Here is a 16,681-nt window from a genome sequence, read left to right as displayed (position 1 = left end):
GGGAACAATGAAATGGCCCATGTGCATATGGCACCACACACAGAAAGACCTTCAGGATCAGTGCCTTGGTTGCCCAAAGAGAGGGATGGATTTTCCTAATCCATGCTTAAGATGTTTATTGGGAATGAATCCCAGAACACTACAAAGTGTTTGGGTGTCACTAAGAAATTCAGATTTTCCTGTAATTTACTATCACACCAGTTTCTTGTTTCTAAACATGAATGACTTAATCCTGTCATCCTTCTACCTATCATCTACCACTCCTGCTTCTCACAATGAACTGCCGTGCCTCTGTTCATACCCCCTCCCTCTGCCACTGTCTTTTCATTTTTAGTCCATGATTTTCTATTCTGTTTCACCAAGATGAGAGACCAGTTTGTGAAAGCGAACCACAGAGGTTCCTGCCCCAGAACCTAAAAATAATCTGCAACCAAGATCATCCTTATCTGTTTTTCTATATCATTTATTCTCTTTAAGTCACTCATTTATCCATTTATCTGACATTGGTGCTTCTATATGCCAGACACTGTGCTAGGTGCTGCAAATGGAATGGTGAATTAGATGCAATCCCTGCTCATAGGTAAGGAAAGAAGCCCTGCCTCCTCTCCAAGGTCATGGCTTTGCCTGTGCTCTTGCTGGTATCCCCTCGTGCCTCCTGTGGGACGGACCCAGCCCTATCAACAGTGAGTCTGGCTCGTGTATCTGCAAGTAATTCCTCCCATTCTGCTCGCTCTTCCCATCAGGATTTTTTTTTTCCCATCAGGATTTTAAACCTTCAGGTTTCTCCTGTCTTACGCAGGAAACAAAATAAAATAAAATATTCTGACTTTTATTTTCCTCCCTTTCATTACTGTACATTCCCCACTTACCCCTCTCTCTCACAAACAAATTTGTTAAAAGTTGTCTATTCTTACTCTCTGCCCGGTTTCCTGCTGCCCGCCCCCTCCAATCCAATCATTCACAACTTCATAAAATCTAACGTAGTCCCTCTAACACTTTATGGGAATTGTACTCACAAGGGCTGCCAATGCCTGTTTTGGATGGTTTTTCAGTTATCTTCACCTCTTTCTATTGACCTCTATGGAAAGTCTCCTCCTTTGTTTTTTGTGACTCTACTTTCTCCTGGCTTTCTTTCTCCCCCCTCTGGTAATTCCTTTTATTTATTTTTTATTTTATTTATTCCTTTTATTTCTCTATTTTATGGGCTCTTCATCTCATTATCCCCAGAATTCTAGCTCCTCCAGGGTTTCTTTTCTATTCCACAAAACTTCCCCCAATAACCATGTCTACCCCAGAGTCCCCAGCAAACCATCTGCATAGTGACTGCTCCAAATCTGTATCTCCAGTCCAGGTGTTTCTTATAAGCCCTAAATCTGTATTTTAAACTGTACCTTTGTATTTTATAGACACTTCAAATGTAACATGGGCAAAGCTGAACTTAATATGCTCACTGCCCTGAAATGTGTTCTTCCACCAATGTCCTCATTCAGGCAAATTACACTATCCAATTAATAATAATAGTACCTAGTGTTTATTGTTTCCATGTTCCAGGCACCATGCATGATGCTTTATATGGATTTTAGCACTAAATCCTAATAATTACCTTGAAAGATAGGTCCATTGTTAGCATCCCTTTTATAGACACGCAAAATGAGTCAAATTAACTGGCTCACATCACATAGTGGCCAGCCCTGGTTCTGCTGTGAGGCATAAGACTCTAGAATGCAGAATCTCAACCATCACACCACTTTCTCAATGGCTCAAGTAACTTATCTTTGATTTCTGATTTCCTTCTCTCCCCCTTTCTGTACATCTACTCAAACCAAGTCCCAAATTAGATCCCAAATGTATCTCTTTCTAGTCTTACTGCCATTGACTTCATCATGTGAAGCCTTTGCAGAATCATCCAGATTATTTTTTCCCTATTGTTGCAGTCCTCTCCTAACAAATGCCCTTACTTTGGTCCAGTCCTTTGCCTACATGAAGACAGCGATCTTCCTCAAGCACAGATCTGATTAAAATATGCCTCACCTTGCAATCTTCCAGGGACTTTACATAGCCCTTAGAATACTGTACAAATACCTCAGTATCCTAGCTAAAGACTTTGCTTCCTGATCCCTGCCTGTCTCATCAGTCTCAGCTTTTGTTGTTTAGTCTTAATGGGCTACGTGCACTTCTCAGACAGATGGTTCCCCTTTCTGGGCCCCTGGCCTTTCCCTGTTTTGCAAGGTGAAGTTTAGGAATTCTCTTCCAGAAAGCCTTTTTGATGCCCATCTGTCGCCAAGCCATCTAGGTCAGTGGAACTAAAAGTACACCACTCTGTGCTTTTTCTGATGATAATGCTTATTCCTTTACAGTTGTAATTATCAGTTTCCTTTCCTGTGTTTCCTATTAGACTGTCAACTTTTTGTGAGCAGGAGTTCTAACTTGTTCATGTTTGTATCCTAGTACATAGCCCAGTGCCTGATACATAGTAGGTTTTCAAAGAAATCATAGATGAGTAGGGGCAAATCTGTCCTTACTTCCACGATTTTCCCATTTCCTATAATAACACATTGAAAGGATTGTAATAATTCAACCAGGATAATACTTCCACTGTGCACAGAGTTGGTTTATACAAAAGTATTGACTTGATTGCTCTTAATTGATTAACAGAGAAATAGCTGGAGATCCATCCTAGCACTTTATAATCTCTAGTTAACTATTTCTGTAAATTCACCCTGAATCGGAGCCTATTCCCATCCTTCCTTGTAGAGCAGAAAATCTATCAGTGCACATTTTTTCTCCTGCCATCTCCCACCCACATGCGTGATCTTTCAAATGTTTGCCAAGTAGAATCAGTCACAAAGCCAAACTCCCATCAGAGGAAGCGTGGGAGGGTGTCCGTCCAGCACGTGGCTGGAGGCTCCAGTTACTTGACTTTACAAATGATCTTTAAAAATTCATGGGATGCTCTGCACTTGCCCAGCCTCTGTTCTCTCTCACTCTCACGGTGGGGTCTCCCTCTCTATGCTAAGAGCTGCTGCCTGCAGAAAATCTGCTAAGTTCTCCCAAGCCATAAAACCTGTTCAAACTCAAACAATGAAGGCACAGAACAGAGAGGCACAGGATGCTTTACCTGCTTGCAATTACTCTGTGATTATGCTCAGGCGAGCTATCCTACAGGTACAGGATAAGAGTCACCAGTGCTGTTTATGAAAGGTCACAGTATTTTCTTTTCCAGAATGATTCTATCTATTTTTATTACAGTTGAATAGGGCTGTCAGGTGTTTTGCATTATTCATTCTATTTTGTGTGCACACTTAGCCTTGTTCAATTTTCAGAGTGAATTTAATTTGTGGTTTAAGTTCTTCTTGGGCACCTTGCATGCAGTTCTGAAGAGCTGTGTTCAACCCTAGTGGCAAGGCCAGGACTTCACAGTTTTAGATAAATCCACTTACTCCTTCAACCGAAACTTGTATCTCCTTGAACCTTCTCTCTCTCCTTGGCTCATTCTTCTTTCTTTATTTTCCCTCCCAACTGGAGGGAAAGCATCAACTAAAATTCTGTCTTTGGCCCTTTGGCTATGTTCCAAGAGGGGAAACTAGGTCTTTTAACTCCAGCAAAGACTCCAGTCCTCTTCCAGCCTCCTAAAGATTCCTCCAGAACTCAGTTTTTGTCAGCTGTCCTCTTTTCAGATTCAACCCTAATTATACTTTCTTTCCATTATTTTAATGAGCCCCAAAGGCATGTATCTTATCCTGACCACTCATCTTACAATGTAGATTTTTCCAGATCCCAAAGGCGTACAACCTAAATGTTCAAATCCTCTTCTGCTGAAGATGTCTGACAGTGCTTTTGGCATTCTTCCCTCCACATTTCTCTCAACAATTCCACCATTTGAAGTCTCCTGAAAAGAACTGCTAGAGTCATGCTTGACGCTTTCATCTTCCTCATTCCTTGCACCCGGTCTTTACTATTATTTATCAGTATGTCCCTAGGCGCCATGGCAGGCACCATGGACCACAAACCAAAAGGGATAATGTTGCCACCACTGTGGGATGCAAGATCTGGTGGGAGAGACATTTGAGCAAAGTATTGGAGCAAGTGGTGTGCTGTACAGATGGGAGAACAGAATACTGCCCAGGGGAGGGAGAAGCACCAGCCACTGCTGCTAGTGGGCTTCGTTGTAGGTGACAGGTCCAAGGAGGGGGTGCAGAACCCTGGCAGTAGGGGGAGTGTACCCTGACATGGACACGTTATGAAGTGTGGCCAGTTTAGGAAACTGCTTGTGGAACGGTGTGGGTGTGCTTGTGCTGGGGGACAGGGAGAAGGTGGTCTTGAGGGAGTAAGCAGGGAGCAACCCCAGGTGCCCCAGGATGCCATGCTAACGATGTGGTGTTTATACCTGGAAGACATATATGGTTATTGGCAATTCCAGGTGTCTTAGCGGTGTTATCAAATGTGCACTGTATAAGATCCTAGCAGCACTTTGTGGGGTGAACTGGAGGAGGGTGATGAAGGGCTCCAGGAAGCCTGGGTAATAGGTCAGCAAGGCAGGGTTGGGCCTCCTGGTCGACAGCGCAGAGGGATGAGGAGACACAGGTGCCGAGGAAGTAGCCCTAGGAAGGAGAGGTTGACACCAGAGAACTTTCTGTGCAAAACATTCCTGGTATAATGGCTTAAGGAGAGCTGGGAGCTTTGAAATAGGCATTTGTAGCATATAAAGAAGGAACTGCTTAGAGTCCTGCAAAGGGCCACACAGAGATCACCAGTGGGAACTCCAAGGGTGACGCAGCTGCCGGGTACCGCGTGCTGCCTTCCCTGGCATCACTGGGTGGCAAGCCCGAGAAGCTGGCAGGCCACAGCTGGTGGCAGTGTGCAGGGTTTCTGGTCTCAGTGATCCATTTCCAGCCTGTGTGTCCTCCAGATTTACATCCCTTGTCTCCCTAACATGAACCCTTGGCTCACGTCTGGCTAATCTCATCACTATTCCTCAGACAGAACATGCGTTCTTAAATTCTGGGCTTTTTTCTCCTATTGATGATACATCACATCCTTCCCTTCTCCCTCCTTTATCCGGGACGACCTCTCTTCTCTCCTTCTCTTTAACTAGCCCCCATAAAACCTCTAGAACCCTTTCATCTTACCAGCTCCAGGAAACTTCCTTGAACCTTTACCAATCTCAACTTTATTTGATTTTCTCTTGCCCTTATGGTTGAAACTGTAAACTCTGGAGCAGAGGAGTGTGGGTTCAAATCCTGGCTTTGCCACAACTGTTTATGTGACCCAGACCACAACACTAAGCAGCCCCCAAAGTCTTCAAATCCTCTTCTATAATTAGTTACTACTTCTCAGAACTGTTGTGAGAATATAATGAGTCAGTTCACATAAAACAGCACAGAATACATAATAAGTCAGTGACACTTAGTTTCTATGTGTGTGAGTTTTGTATTGCACTTGTATTTCTCTCTGGGCACAAGGTAGGAGCTCAGGAAGTATTTGCTAATTTGATCTTTTTTTTAAACTTTTTTTGTAAGGGGGGGTTGGTCAGAGGGAGAAGGAAAGAGAATCTTAAGTAGGCTCTGTGCCCAGCAAGGAGCCTGATGAGGGGCTCTATCTCACAACACTGAGATCATGATCTGCACTAAAATTGAGTCAGTCCCTTAAACGACTGAGCCTCCCAGGTGTTCCTTTTTTTTTTTTAATTTTTATTTACTTATGATAGTCACACACACACACAGAGAGAGAGAGAGAGAGAGAGAGAGAGAGAGAGAGAGAGGCAGAGACACAGGCAGAGGGAGAAGCAGGCTCCATGCACCGGGAGCCCGATGTGGGACTCGATCCTGGGTCTCCAGGATCACACCCTGGGCCAAAGGCAGGCGCCAAACCACTGTGCCACCCAGGGATCCCTCTCCCAGGTGCTCCTAATTTGATATGCTGTTAGATGAACTTGGAAGATCTATCTCTATTATAACCTCTAAACGTAGTCTTCTTCAGGAAATAATGACCAGTCTATATTTCTGCTATTTCATGAGTAAGGAGAGAATAAATTCCATTTTAAGTATAGCATATAGTTTAAATATAGTAAATAAGAATTACTGAATACTTTTTTTGAACTAGGCATTTCCTCACAGCAATCTTATGAGTGGGTCTCATTAGTATCCTATTTTGCATATGGAACAAATTGAAGTATGAAGAAGTAAAATAACTTATCCAAAGTAAAAGAGCTAGGATGTATATTTTTCTGATTCTAGAGCTAATGCTTACCTGCCTTCTAATACATGTCTAATATATGGCACCTCTTGACCCAATTGCAGCCTGAGTTGGAAACTTGAGATTCACAGATACATATAGAAGTGTCAAGAGTAGGGAGGGCTTTACAGGTGGGAAATAAATTACATGAGCAAGGTTGCAAGATATAAATGAGCCTGGTATGCGTGGGAGAACCTGGGAGAAACTTGGTTTACATAAATGACAACTTCTGCTGGTTGAAGGTGTCCTTGTTTCTCATGTTGGCTGGGTGAACGCCCACTTATCATTCTAGAGTAGAAGTGACTCTTACTCTGTTAGGGGCTTGCTTTCTATCTTTAAGTACAACATTTGCCCTTCTCTGTTGCCTCTTCCACACACTGTACAGCCCAACTTTCATTTCCAATTTTTTTAACAGATTTTATTTGAGAAGGAGCATGTGCCTGAATGGGAGGAGGAGCAGAGGGAGAGTGAGAAGCAGACTCCCCACTGAGCATGGAGACCATGGGGTTCAATCCCAGGACTCCAAGATCATGACCTGTGCCAAAAGCAGACGCTTTACCAACTGAGCCACTCAGGTGCCCCTCCAATTGTTTTCAATGGCAATCTTTCACATTTCACTGAAAGTTCCTTAAGATAGTGACTATCGCTGGTTTTTCAGAGCAATGCCTGACTTTAAATTGGCACTCAATAAATGTTTATTGAATTAAAGAAATAATGGATAAACAAAGCCAAAATAATGATGAGAGGGTCAGATGTTAGAGTTTTAAAAGCTAGTCGGAGGAGATTGAGGATATTCTTTTTGAAAGAAGATGATGTGTACAAATTGTTTTAGGAAAATGAGTCACATAGGGGCACTCAGATTTATTCTCATTTTTATACCTCTGCTCACGTTGTTTCTCCTTCCCTGGGTTGCTATCACACTGCCTCTCTGCCCATCCTGTCCAGTGAGCTCTCTCATTACAGAAGGTATTTTAAGGCTTATTGGAAAGCCAACAGAATTTTGTGTAAAAAGCAAATTATGATTTGAGTCTGCCATATTTCTAAGTTAGCCTGTCCTGTCTGGGAGGGGGAAATCTCCATAAAAGTAAGTCTTTTCTACTCACATAGTCACCATCATACTGGGTAGCTGCTAGTTTGGAGTAGAAAGGGGATTTAAGAGGGATACCTGGCTGGCTCAGTCAGTGGTGCATGTGACTCTTGATCTCAGGGTTGTGTGTTAGAGCCCCATATTGGGTATAGAGATTACTTAAAATAAAATATTTTTTTAAAAAAATAAGCTTAAAAGGGGATTCAATAAAAGATAAGAACATTTTAGTTAAAATCAGAGGATACATCATAAATCAGCAACAATTTTTCATGGAGCAAAATAGTGTTGGAATTGATTGAGCCCCAAAGTAAGTAAGCATGCATATACTCTTATACTTTCATTTATTGCATATGTACAATTATACATCACACACACACTCACACAGAGAAGTGTGCTGATAATTACTTAACAATTGGCTCTCCACAGAAAAAGAGGGAGGCACTGAATTATCATATTTCCTGATTTCTGTAGTCTACAAAACTCTACCCACAGCCAATTTTGAGCAACTAGTGTGACACCACTGAACACAGAGTCAGGAAGAGATGCTAACAACCTGCTCTTCCCAAGCCTATGCTTTTGGGCCACAACACACAACTGTGTGTATACATACTTTGGAATGCCCACTATATGCACTAGACACTGCATTGAGGTCACTGAGGATATAAAGTCCAACTCTTAAGGATATTAGCATCAGTGGGAAGATGGACAGATTAACAACTGTGAAACTTAAGAATTACTAAACTAGCAGTATATGCAAGGTATTATGGGACCATAGGTAGAGCACCTCACATACATAGTTATATAGCTAAGGGTTTAGTTATATAAGTCTGCCTGGGAAATTCTGGGAAGCCTTGATGGGGTGCTTGGGGCCATCATTTGATCTGAGACTGGGAAGATAATTGGGAGTTTGCCAGATGAAGGGCATTCTAGCCAAAAGAACATAAAAAGTTCAGAGAACTACAAATAATTTGGTATCACTGTGGCATACCAAGAGAATAAACAGAGCACACAGGAAGGAGCTGGGATCTTATTTGTTAAAGCTAAGATGCTGAAATTGTAGGCCTCGGGGAACTATACACATCACTTGGATAACATATCTCTGTTAGAGTGGTCCCCTGGTGAGCAGTATACAGAATGACTTGGGGGAGACTGGAACTGGAACCCAAGCAGCTGCTGAGGTGAATGACAGCAGGGAGAAGTGGTGAACAAGGACAATAGTGGTGGGAGTGGGGCACAGCAAATAGGAAAGTCATGAGCTAGAATTACTCAGACTTGGGAATATAGGGCAGAAGACACCTTAGAAGGGCTCCCAGATTTCTGGGTTAGGACTATCAGATAAGAAAGAGGAAAGTTGGGGTTTATGAGGAAAAATAATGGGTTTAGTTTTAGACATATTGGATTTGATGCACTTTCATAATGTCCTAAAAGCAATGAAATGTCTGCTAGAGCTACATGCTAAAGACTCATAAGTGGGTGTGGACGAAAGCAGGTGGAATGACAAAGGATGAGGCTGCAGAAGCAAGAATGGAGTCAGATGAAGCAGGTCCAGACTTCCTTCACTGGACAACTTATTTCATCACCCCACAGTAAGAATACAAGACTGTTCCATCCCTGAACCTGCCCAGTCATCTCCTGGCCTCTCCTCTGTGGAGCTCTGCTTCTTGCTTCTCTCCTGTCTTTGTAGTGCTGCTTTTAGACGTTCTGTGGATCTTTAGAGGCTCAACTCAATGCCATGCACTCCATAAAGCCTCCCTCTTCTCTCTCCTATTTCTTCTCCCCTCCTGATGCCATGCTCTCTATCTGGAACACAGTGAACTGCTTAGGCTTATTTGTGCACATTGCCAACAGTGAGTTCCTCTGCAGACAAAGAGTTCATCTCTGTGTGTCCCTGTGACTTCCATCCTTAGAACAGTGCTAGGTGCTTTTTGGATTGTGAGTGGACATTTCATTAAATTGAGGAGGATATTTCTGCACAATTTTGCTTAATGTTGACCTCCCTCTAGCTTTGTATTTCCCACCCTTCCCCAATTCATAAGGACAAGGTGAAGGAGCCTAAAGACATAGTGCCACCACACCTTCCTCTATCTGGAACTTAAGATACCTGCTCACAGTTTGAAGAATTCATGAGAGGCTATGTAAAGAAATATAATTTGTCATTTTCAAGGTTAGCTGATTTTTTTTCAAAGATTTTATCAATTTATTTGAGAGAGAGAGAGCATGAGCAGGAGGATGAGCATGGGAGAGGGAGAAAGCAAACTCCGCACTGAGCAGGGAGCTCAGTGCAGGGCTCGATCCCAGGACTCTGTGATCACGACTTGAGCCAAAGGCAGACACTTAACCAACTAACCCACCCAAGTGCCTTGTTAGCTAATTTTTTTTTAAGTTTTATTTATTTGAGAGAGAGCATGAGTAGGGGAAGGGGCAGAAAGAGAGGGAGAGAACCTTGAGCAGACTCCCTGCCAAGAGCAGAGCCCAACGTGGGCCTTCATCCCATGACCCTGAGATCATGACATGAGCTGAAATCAAGAGTCTGACACTGAATCAACTGAGCCACCCAGGCGTGTCTCAAGGTTATCTGATTTTAAGTGTGTGTGTGTGTGTGTGTGTGTGTGTGTGTGTGTGGCCAAATTAAGAATGCTATAGGAGTATAGGTTTCTCCTTTTTTGTAAGAATGTAGGAAAAATTTATTTTTCTCTACTGGTGAAATTATGGCTCAAAGCTGCAAATATAAAACTGGGAATAAACAATGCTCATCTAACCAAGGGTCACAAAGCACGTAACTGCAGGGGAATTTCACTGAGTCAGTTGATAGGGTCTGTATAAAGTCTTTCCTTATATAGGATGTGAATGGGAAAATGGAAAGCTATTTTTTGATGATAATAATAAGCTGGCTCCCTTAGATACCTGTGTGCTAAGTGACAAAAATCACACTTTTTTTCATTCTTAGTGACCTTTATATTGTGAAGGGTATAGCTGAACCTAGACAAATGAAATAAATAAAACTATTAGAAATGAAAAATGGATTAAAGTCCCAGTAAATTTGAGAAACCTCTGATTTAGGCCTGATGCTGGAGTGTTTAGTATCACGAATTTGCCTGGTAAGATAAACGAATGATTAAGCTCCCCATACAACCTAGGGGATTTATCCTCCCAAACACCACCCTACTGTCCGATAGTTTACTGTTATGCCTCCTTTCCCTCCTGTTTTAGTGGGTTTGCCTTGTTTCTTCTTTAGAAAGCAAATAGCACTGGAGGCAAGAGTTGGCAGGAGGGAGGGGGAGAAGAGAAAACATGTACATAAGCCCTTTCTTTATCTCAGTTCTTGATTTTTCAAGAGCCCATTGCACCACTCAATCATGCCTACGGGGCTGCCAAAGGGGCCAGAGTTCAGTGAGAAGGACAAGCTGGAGGGAAGAGTAGTGAAAAGAACAGGCAAGAGGAGAACAAACATGAATTTTGTCACATGCATCTCATTGTATTTGAACAAAGAGTCTATGAGTAATTGTTATTCATCTTTTATTGATGAGAAAATCAAGCCTAAGAAAAAACTGACTCAATCCTACCCATTTTCTTTTACTTTGCTATTTTCCTTGAGAATATGAATTTCAACATTTTATGTAAAGGCAGGGTATAAATTTTACATACATGTATATGTGTATATATATATATATATATAACTGTAATTATATAAAAAAGACCAAATGAAAACATAAGAAAAAGAATATAAGCAAATGCTAATGAACTGCAGTTTTGGGAGGTAGGTTAAGGGATGCCTTTTTTTCCTTATTCCTAGTTTTCTGTGGTTTTCCATAATACACATGATTGCTTTTATATCATCATCAGCAGTAACAATAGCAACAGCAACAAAAGGCATGGATTGCTTTAAAAAGAAAAGCTTCTTTTGTTTCTTGGGCGAGCAATGTTAAGGTAGAAGGCTTATAAGAAATTTATGGAAACAAAGACTGGTATTTTAAAGGCTTCTTTAGTCAAATAAAACCCATAATGAAAAATTTGCCATAAACTCATGCAGTTTGTATTTGGACTTTGTTCCACAGTTCTCCCACCAGACAAAAAGGAACTAATAAGGGAGACTCAGTGCAAAAGAAAATTGGTAGTCTGCTCCATACAATATTCTGCACACCCCTACACCCTATGGAAAGCAAATATTTGCACTGAATGTGTGTATGTGTGGTATAGTCTATTACCAAGATGTTTTTGTGCCTTCAAAATACCAAAGGATCTAATCAATTCCTTTGAAATATACAGTCAATAATAGAGATACGCTCCACACCAATGCCCCACATCGGAATAGGCTAAACTGACAGGCTTTTTTGGCACTGTGTGGATAGGGCTGAAATGTGACAAATGGGATCATTTAATCTGTATCTCACCAATATCAAAACAACCAATTGTAAAGCAAAAGAGTCAGTCAGATAAATCTTTTGTCTACACAGTTCCAAGCCATTATTTTGAGTAGCTTCTTTCATTCAATTTGCCAAATATTTAGTCAGTTTCCTAAAATATAACTGAATCTCTAAATAATAGGGAAAAAAAAGATCTGATCTGGATTTTCCACATGGGGGATACAAGTTAAAAATAAACAAAAATGCACATTTGTCCCTTACATATAAATACTCTTTTATTTCCTTTTTAAATGGAGTTCTCTGAGGCTATGCACATTTGACTTTAATAACTTGGTTAGAAAGATCTGTCCCAGAGAAAATATTTATTAAAATGTAAATTAAACTTGCCTGAAAGAAAAAAAATGCAAAGGAGATATTGAAATAAAAGACTCTTGGTTATAGGAGGTGGGGGTTTGAACCTTTTGAAGATTTAAGAAAAGAACAATTTTAGAAGAGAAAAATGCCAAATGAAAGGCACATTGATTTTGGACAAAGCTGGCTCCCCTGCACGGTTCTCACTCTGACTCATCAATCAGTGAACTAGTATCTTCTAGGCTCGGAGCCCTGATGCTGTGCTGCCTTCAGCTGGTGCATCTATGATGCTCACACCTCACCCTTTCTTTCTTTGAAACATGTCTCTGGTTCACACCTTCCTTTAAATTCTCCTGATAGAGAATTTTATTACCTCAGGCCTGAACCACTACCAACAATTTCCAAGGTAGCCTTTCTGCCACCAGTCTCCTGCTCTCCAAATGTGTCTCATCCACATATTGATCATCCCCCAAAAAACATTCTGCTCACTGCTGCTTCCTGCTCTCCACCCTCATTATTTGTTGCCCCCGCATGAAGTTAAAACTCCTTTCTCTGTCTGATAGTTGGGATCCTTCACAGTCTCTTCCCTGTCTCTTACACACACACACACACACACACACACACACTCCTATTAGTCCAATCTTTCTTTGTACTGCTCCCAGATACATCACTCATTGTCATCAACCAAATCACTCAACACCATAAAAATCCCACCCATGTGCCCTTCTTTGTCTCCTCTTCAAATATAAAACATTCTCATCCCAGCCACGTCCTTTCTGTATGGAGGCTGTCCTCTGGACTTTTACTTTCCAAATCAGCTCCATCCTTTCTGAGCCTTCTCAAATGCCACCTCTTCTATGGAGCCTTCTCTGATTCCTTTAGCCCCACAATTTCCTCTCTCTTCTCTGAATTCCCATCCCACCTGTAATCAAGATTGAATTTTCTGACATATTACTTAATTGCATTTTATTGATTTATATGCCATCGCATGTTTCTCTGCGAGGGCATTACTGGCATTTGTAACAGGGCACTTCTTCCGTGTGGAGGACTGTCTTGCAAATTTCAGGACATTTAGTGCCCCCTCTCTCTTGAATGCTATTTGACAGTGATGTTATTGTGATAAACACAAATGCTCTGAATACATTTCCAAATGCCTCAATTACTAAAAAGTTTCTTATTTTTTAAAAAATATTTTATTTATTTATTCTTGAGAGACACAAAGAGAGAGAGGGGCAGAGACACAGGCAGAGGGAGGAAGCAGGCTCCCCACAAGGAGCCCCATGTGGGACTTGATCCAGCATCCTGGGATCATGCCCTGGGCCAAACGCTCAACCGCTGAGCCACCCAGGCATCCCTAAAAAGTTCCTTAGAGAAGTTCCTCTATCATATACACATCTGGTCAACAACTAGTGTGTTTAAATGGTGAATTCACATAGTATTTTAAGGAACAAATATGTATTTTTTCTTACAGTTGCCAACACACTATAAAACTAGGAAGAAGGCTAATTAACAGTCAGGTTTTAATTGCCACTCCATTTCATGAGATGTTTCATTGAACCCTCATAGTAACCCCGGATGCTGCTACTTACCTTCCTTTTCTAGATTAGGAAACTGAGACTCAGAGTTCTGTTCATTAAAGGTCATCCTGTTTGATTAGAACCCTAGCATTTAAGCCCAGGACTGTTTGAAACCAAATCTCTGGCTTTTTCTTCTACTACCGGCCTCTATAAAGAGGTTGTAACAGGTTTGAAATAGGAGTGTGAACATGTAACATAATTAGCAATTTAAAGCACATTAATACTGCTGATAGATACTAATGACTACAATTGAGAAGGACGCTAGACCAATTTTTTTTTTAGAATTTATAACAAGAATATAAATTGGAGTCTAATGAACAAATTTACTTACTGACCTTCTTTGCTGCAGACATTAACCCATGGTTGATCTCCAATTGAGATGTACATATTCTTTACTTTCTTACTGTGCTTGTTAATGTTTGTCTTGGCAGATGGTCAACAGATCTCTCTAAATTTCCCATAATCAAGTTTGGGTAATGGATCCAAACATGCCTTGTATTAGGTAACATTGCTAAACCCAAAGCAATAGGAATTGAAGAGCTAGCAATAGTTCTCAGGTCTTCCCTGTCCAGTATCGAGATACCTTTAATAATAAATGTTCTGCAAATCAAATCTCACAGTATCATTTAAAATGGTGTACACTCCCCTTTTAAGTTAGAGTTTCTTATTCATTTCATTTATATCTACATTACCCACACTTATTAGTAAGTAATTTCAGTGCATGCCCATATCTCCAATTAAAATTCTTCATCTACGAGCTAATCTAGAGTTTATGAAGTAATAGCATGTATAATCCACAGGCATACTTTAAAAAGTATGCTCAGTTTCTATCTATGCACACTGGAAGAATTGTATTGCTTGCAGAGGAAAAAAAGAGAGAGAAAGAGCCAGTATTGTCAGTTTCAAGTTTTCTTTTTCAGCTATGAGAATAAATGTTTACTATGTGTTTATTCTGTTTAGCAAAGAAGGAAAAGGAACTGAAAGCTAAGTTCATTAAATAACTTAGAACAATTGTGTAACTATGGCTGAATATGTACATAACAGTATTTTATTTCTACATTGTCTCATAAACCTTGTCTACTATAACAAAGTTGTACTTCATCCACCAGTAAAACCACTATTCAGCTGTAACCACATCCACATTTGGTGATCTGAAAGCATAAAGTCATTTTTAGTTATGCTTATCAGGAGAAACACAGTTAAAAAAAAACCTAATAATTCCTTGTAACAAATGAATTGAGCTTGGTGTTAGCCTTTTTATCAGAACATGGCCTGAGCAGAGTGCATTTACAGTTTCTGCGTGCTGGGACACTTTGTAGGTTGCTGGAGGAGAGGGTGATAGAATCGTTCTTCCCTAAAACTAGTAAGTCCAAGACCAGGAGCCCCTCTCAGTTATATACCTCAGTGTGCAGCTGTAGAATGGTAGGAGAAGTTTCATTATTGCTTTGACTCGTCTTTCTCAAACTATCTTATCAAATCTTTGTCATGCCATAGAATTCTTAAAGATATCTAGCTGCTCCCCACAGAAGCCACAAATGGCACAAAAATTTTGATAACATTTCTCAGAGAGTCACAAACTCTTTAAAAGTGGATTTCTAGAATTTCTGTTTATATTCCCTTAATATCTTCACAACACCTACACTGATACCTAATAGTGTGCTGTGACATCTTCCCCACTTATTTTTTATTTTTAAGGATTTATTTATTTATTTATTTATTTATTTATTTATTTATTTATTTATTTATTTGAAAGATAGGAGAGGAGAGGGAGAGGCAGAGGGAGAAACAGACTAGCCACTGACTGGGGATTGATCCCAAGACCCTAAGATCATGACCGAGCTGATGGCAGATGCCCAGGCACCCTCCCCACCTATTTTTAGATCTTCATTTGTTTCAGAGATGGATTTAATAATGTAAAGCAGAAGCTTACACTGTGAAGCATTTGCATGATTGTATTTTGATTTTGCCATCAGCTAAAGGCAAAGTTGATCCCATCCTGTAAGGAACTCTATCCTACATTTCTTCTGTGGACTTGGTGGCTCACGTTTGCTTACCTGCTTCCTTGAAGATACTGTGCTGTTGAAACATCTATTAGAGGTCTTTGAATTCAAATTCTTGTTCTGATGGGTTGAGTCATTTTTCCATGTCTTAGAATTTTCTTTAGGATCTGAAGGAATGGGATTTAAGAACAGGATCCTAGCTATGAATCCATAGAGGACGGTGGCCAGTATCATTGGCACAACATAAAAGACACCAAAGTCCATTAGGTAAATAGGTGAGTAGTAATTCCTGGAGATCTTGTAGCCACAGGACACCACAATAGCATCTTTGTAAGTGCTAATATTGAGATCCAGCAAGAAGAACCAGAGCATACAGTAAATGGATGTGAAAGCCCAGACAAAGATGATGATCTTTTTGGCTCTGGAAAATGTGCAGAGAAACTGGGCTTTGATGGGGTGACAGATGGCTATGTACCTCTCAATGGTAAAGGCTGTGATTGAACAAGAGGATGCATTAATGCCCAGGTACTGGAGGTAAGTGATGCAGAGGCATCCAACATAGCCGTAGACCCAGGAGCCATAGATACTGTCTGTTATGTTGGGGAGGCCTGCAGCCACCAACACCATGAGATCGGCTACGGCCAGACTCACCAGGTAGCAGTTTGTGGGGGTCCTCATGTGCTTGGTTCTCATGACCACCAGGACTACCATGATGTTGCCCACGATGCCCAAACCACAGATAATGAGCACAAGCAAGATGGTGACCACTTGGTATTCTAGGGCCACCACTGCTCTTGGCTGAAGCTGTGTTTGGTTCAGTTCACTTACGGTCTGGTTTTCCATCTTTACCGACTTGAAGTTTCTCTGAAACACTTCTCAAAACATCCTCTTCCCGGGGGCCCGCTTTTATCTCTGTGGTTCTCTCTCCCTGTGAAGAGTCACAGTCCAAAGTCATTCACAGCGTCACCATTTCAAAGGCAGCCAGTCACTGACAGGTACCTCGTTGTTCCTCTGCTTTCACCTCCACCTCCCTGATACTGGGTCTACAGTAACAGGGCTCACCGGCAC

At 41.1% G+C, this 16,681-nt stretch overlaps 1 protein-coding gene across 1 annotated transcript in view; it reads right to left on the bottom strand.

Moving 5' to 3' along the window:
* TRHR (thyrotropin releasing hormone receptor) overlaps positions 1 to 16,456 on the bottom strand; it is a 36,378-nt gene extending 19,922 nt beyond the window's left edge. Inside the window, exon 1 of the mRNA XM_055314404.1 lies at positions 15,668 to 16,456. Coding sequence (XP_055170379.1) covers positions 15,668 to 16,456 — 789 coding nt within the window. The remainder of the gene's footprint in view (positions 1 to 15,667) is intronic.
* Between the last annotated feature and the right edge of the window lie 225 nt (positions 16,457 to 16,681).

Source organism: Nyctereutes procyonoides, unplaced genomic scaffold (assembly GCF_905146905.1).
Source record: "Nyctereutes procyonoides isolate TBG_1078 unplaced genomic scaffold, NYPRO_anot_genome, whole genome shotgun sequence".
In the NCBI taxonomy this organism is placed as follows: domain Eukaryota; kingdom Metazoa; phylum Chordata; class Mammalia; order Carnivora; family Canidae; genus Nyctereutes; species Nyctereutes procyonoides.
Note: the sequence above shows the minus strand (reverse complement) of the source record. Positions and strands in the feature narration are given on the sequence as shown.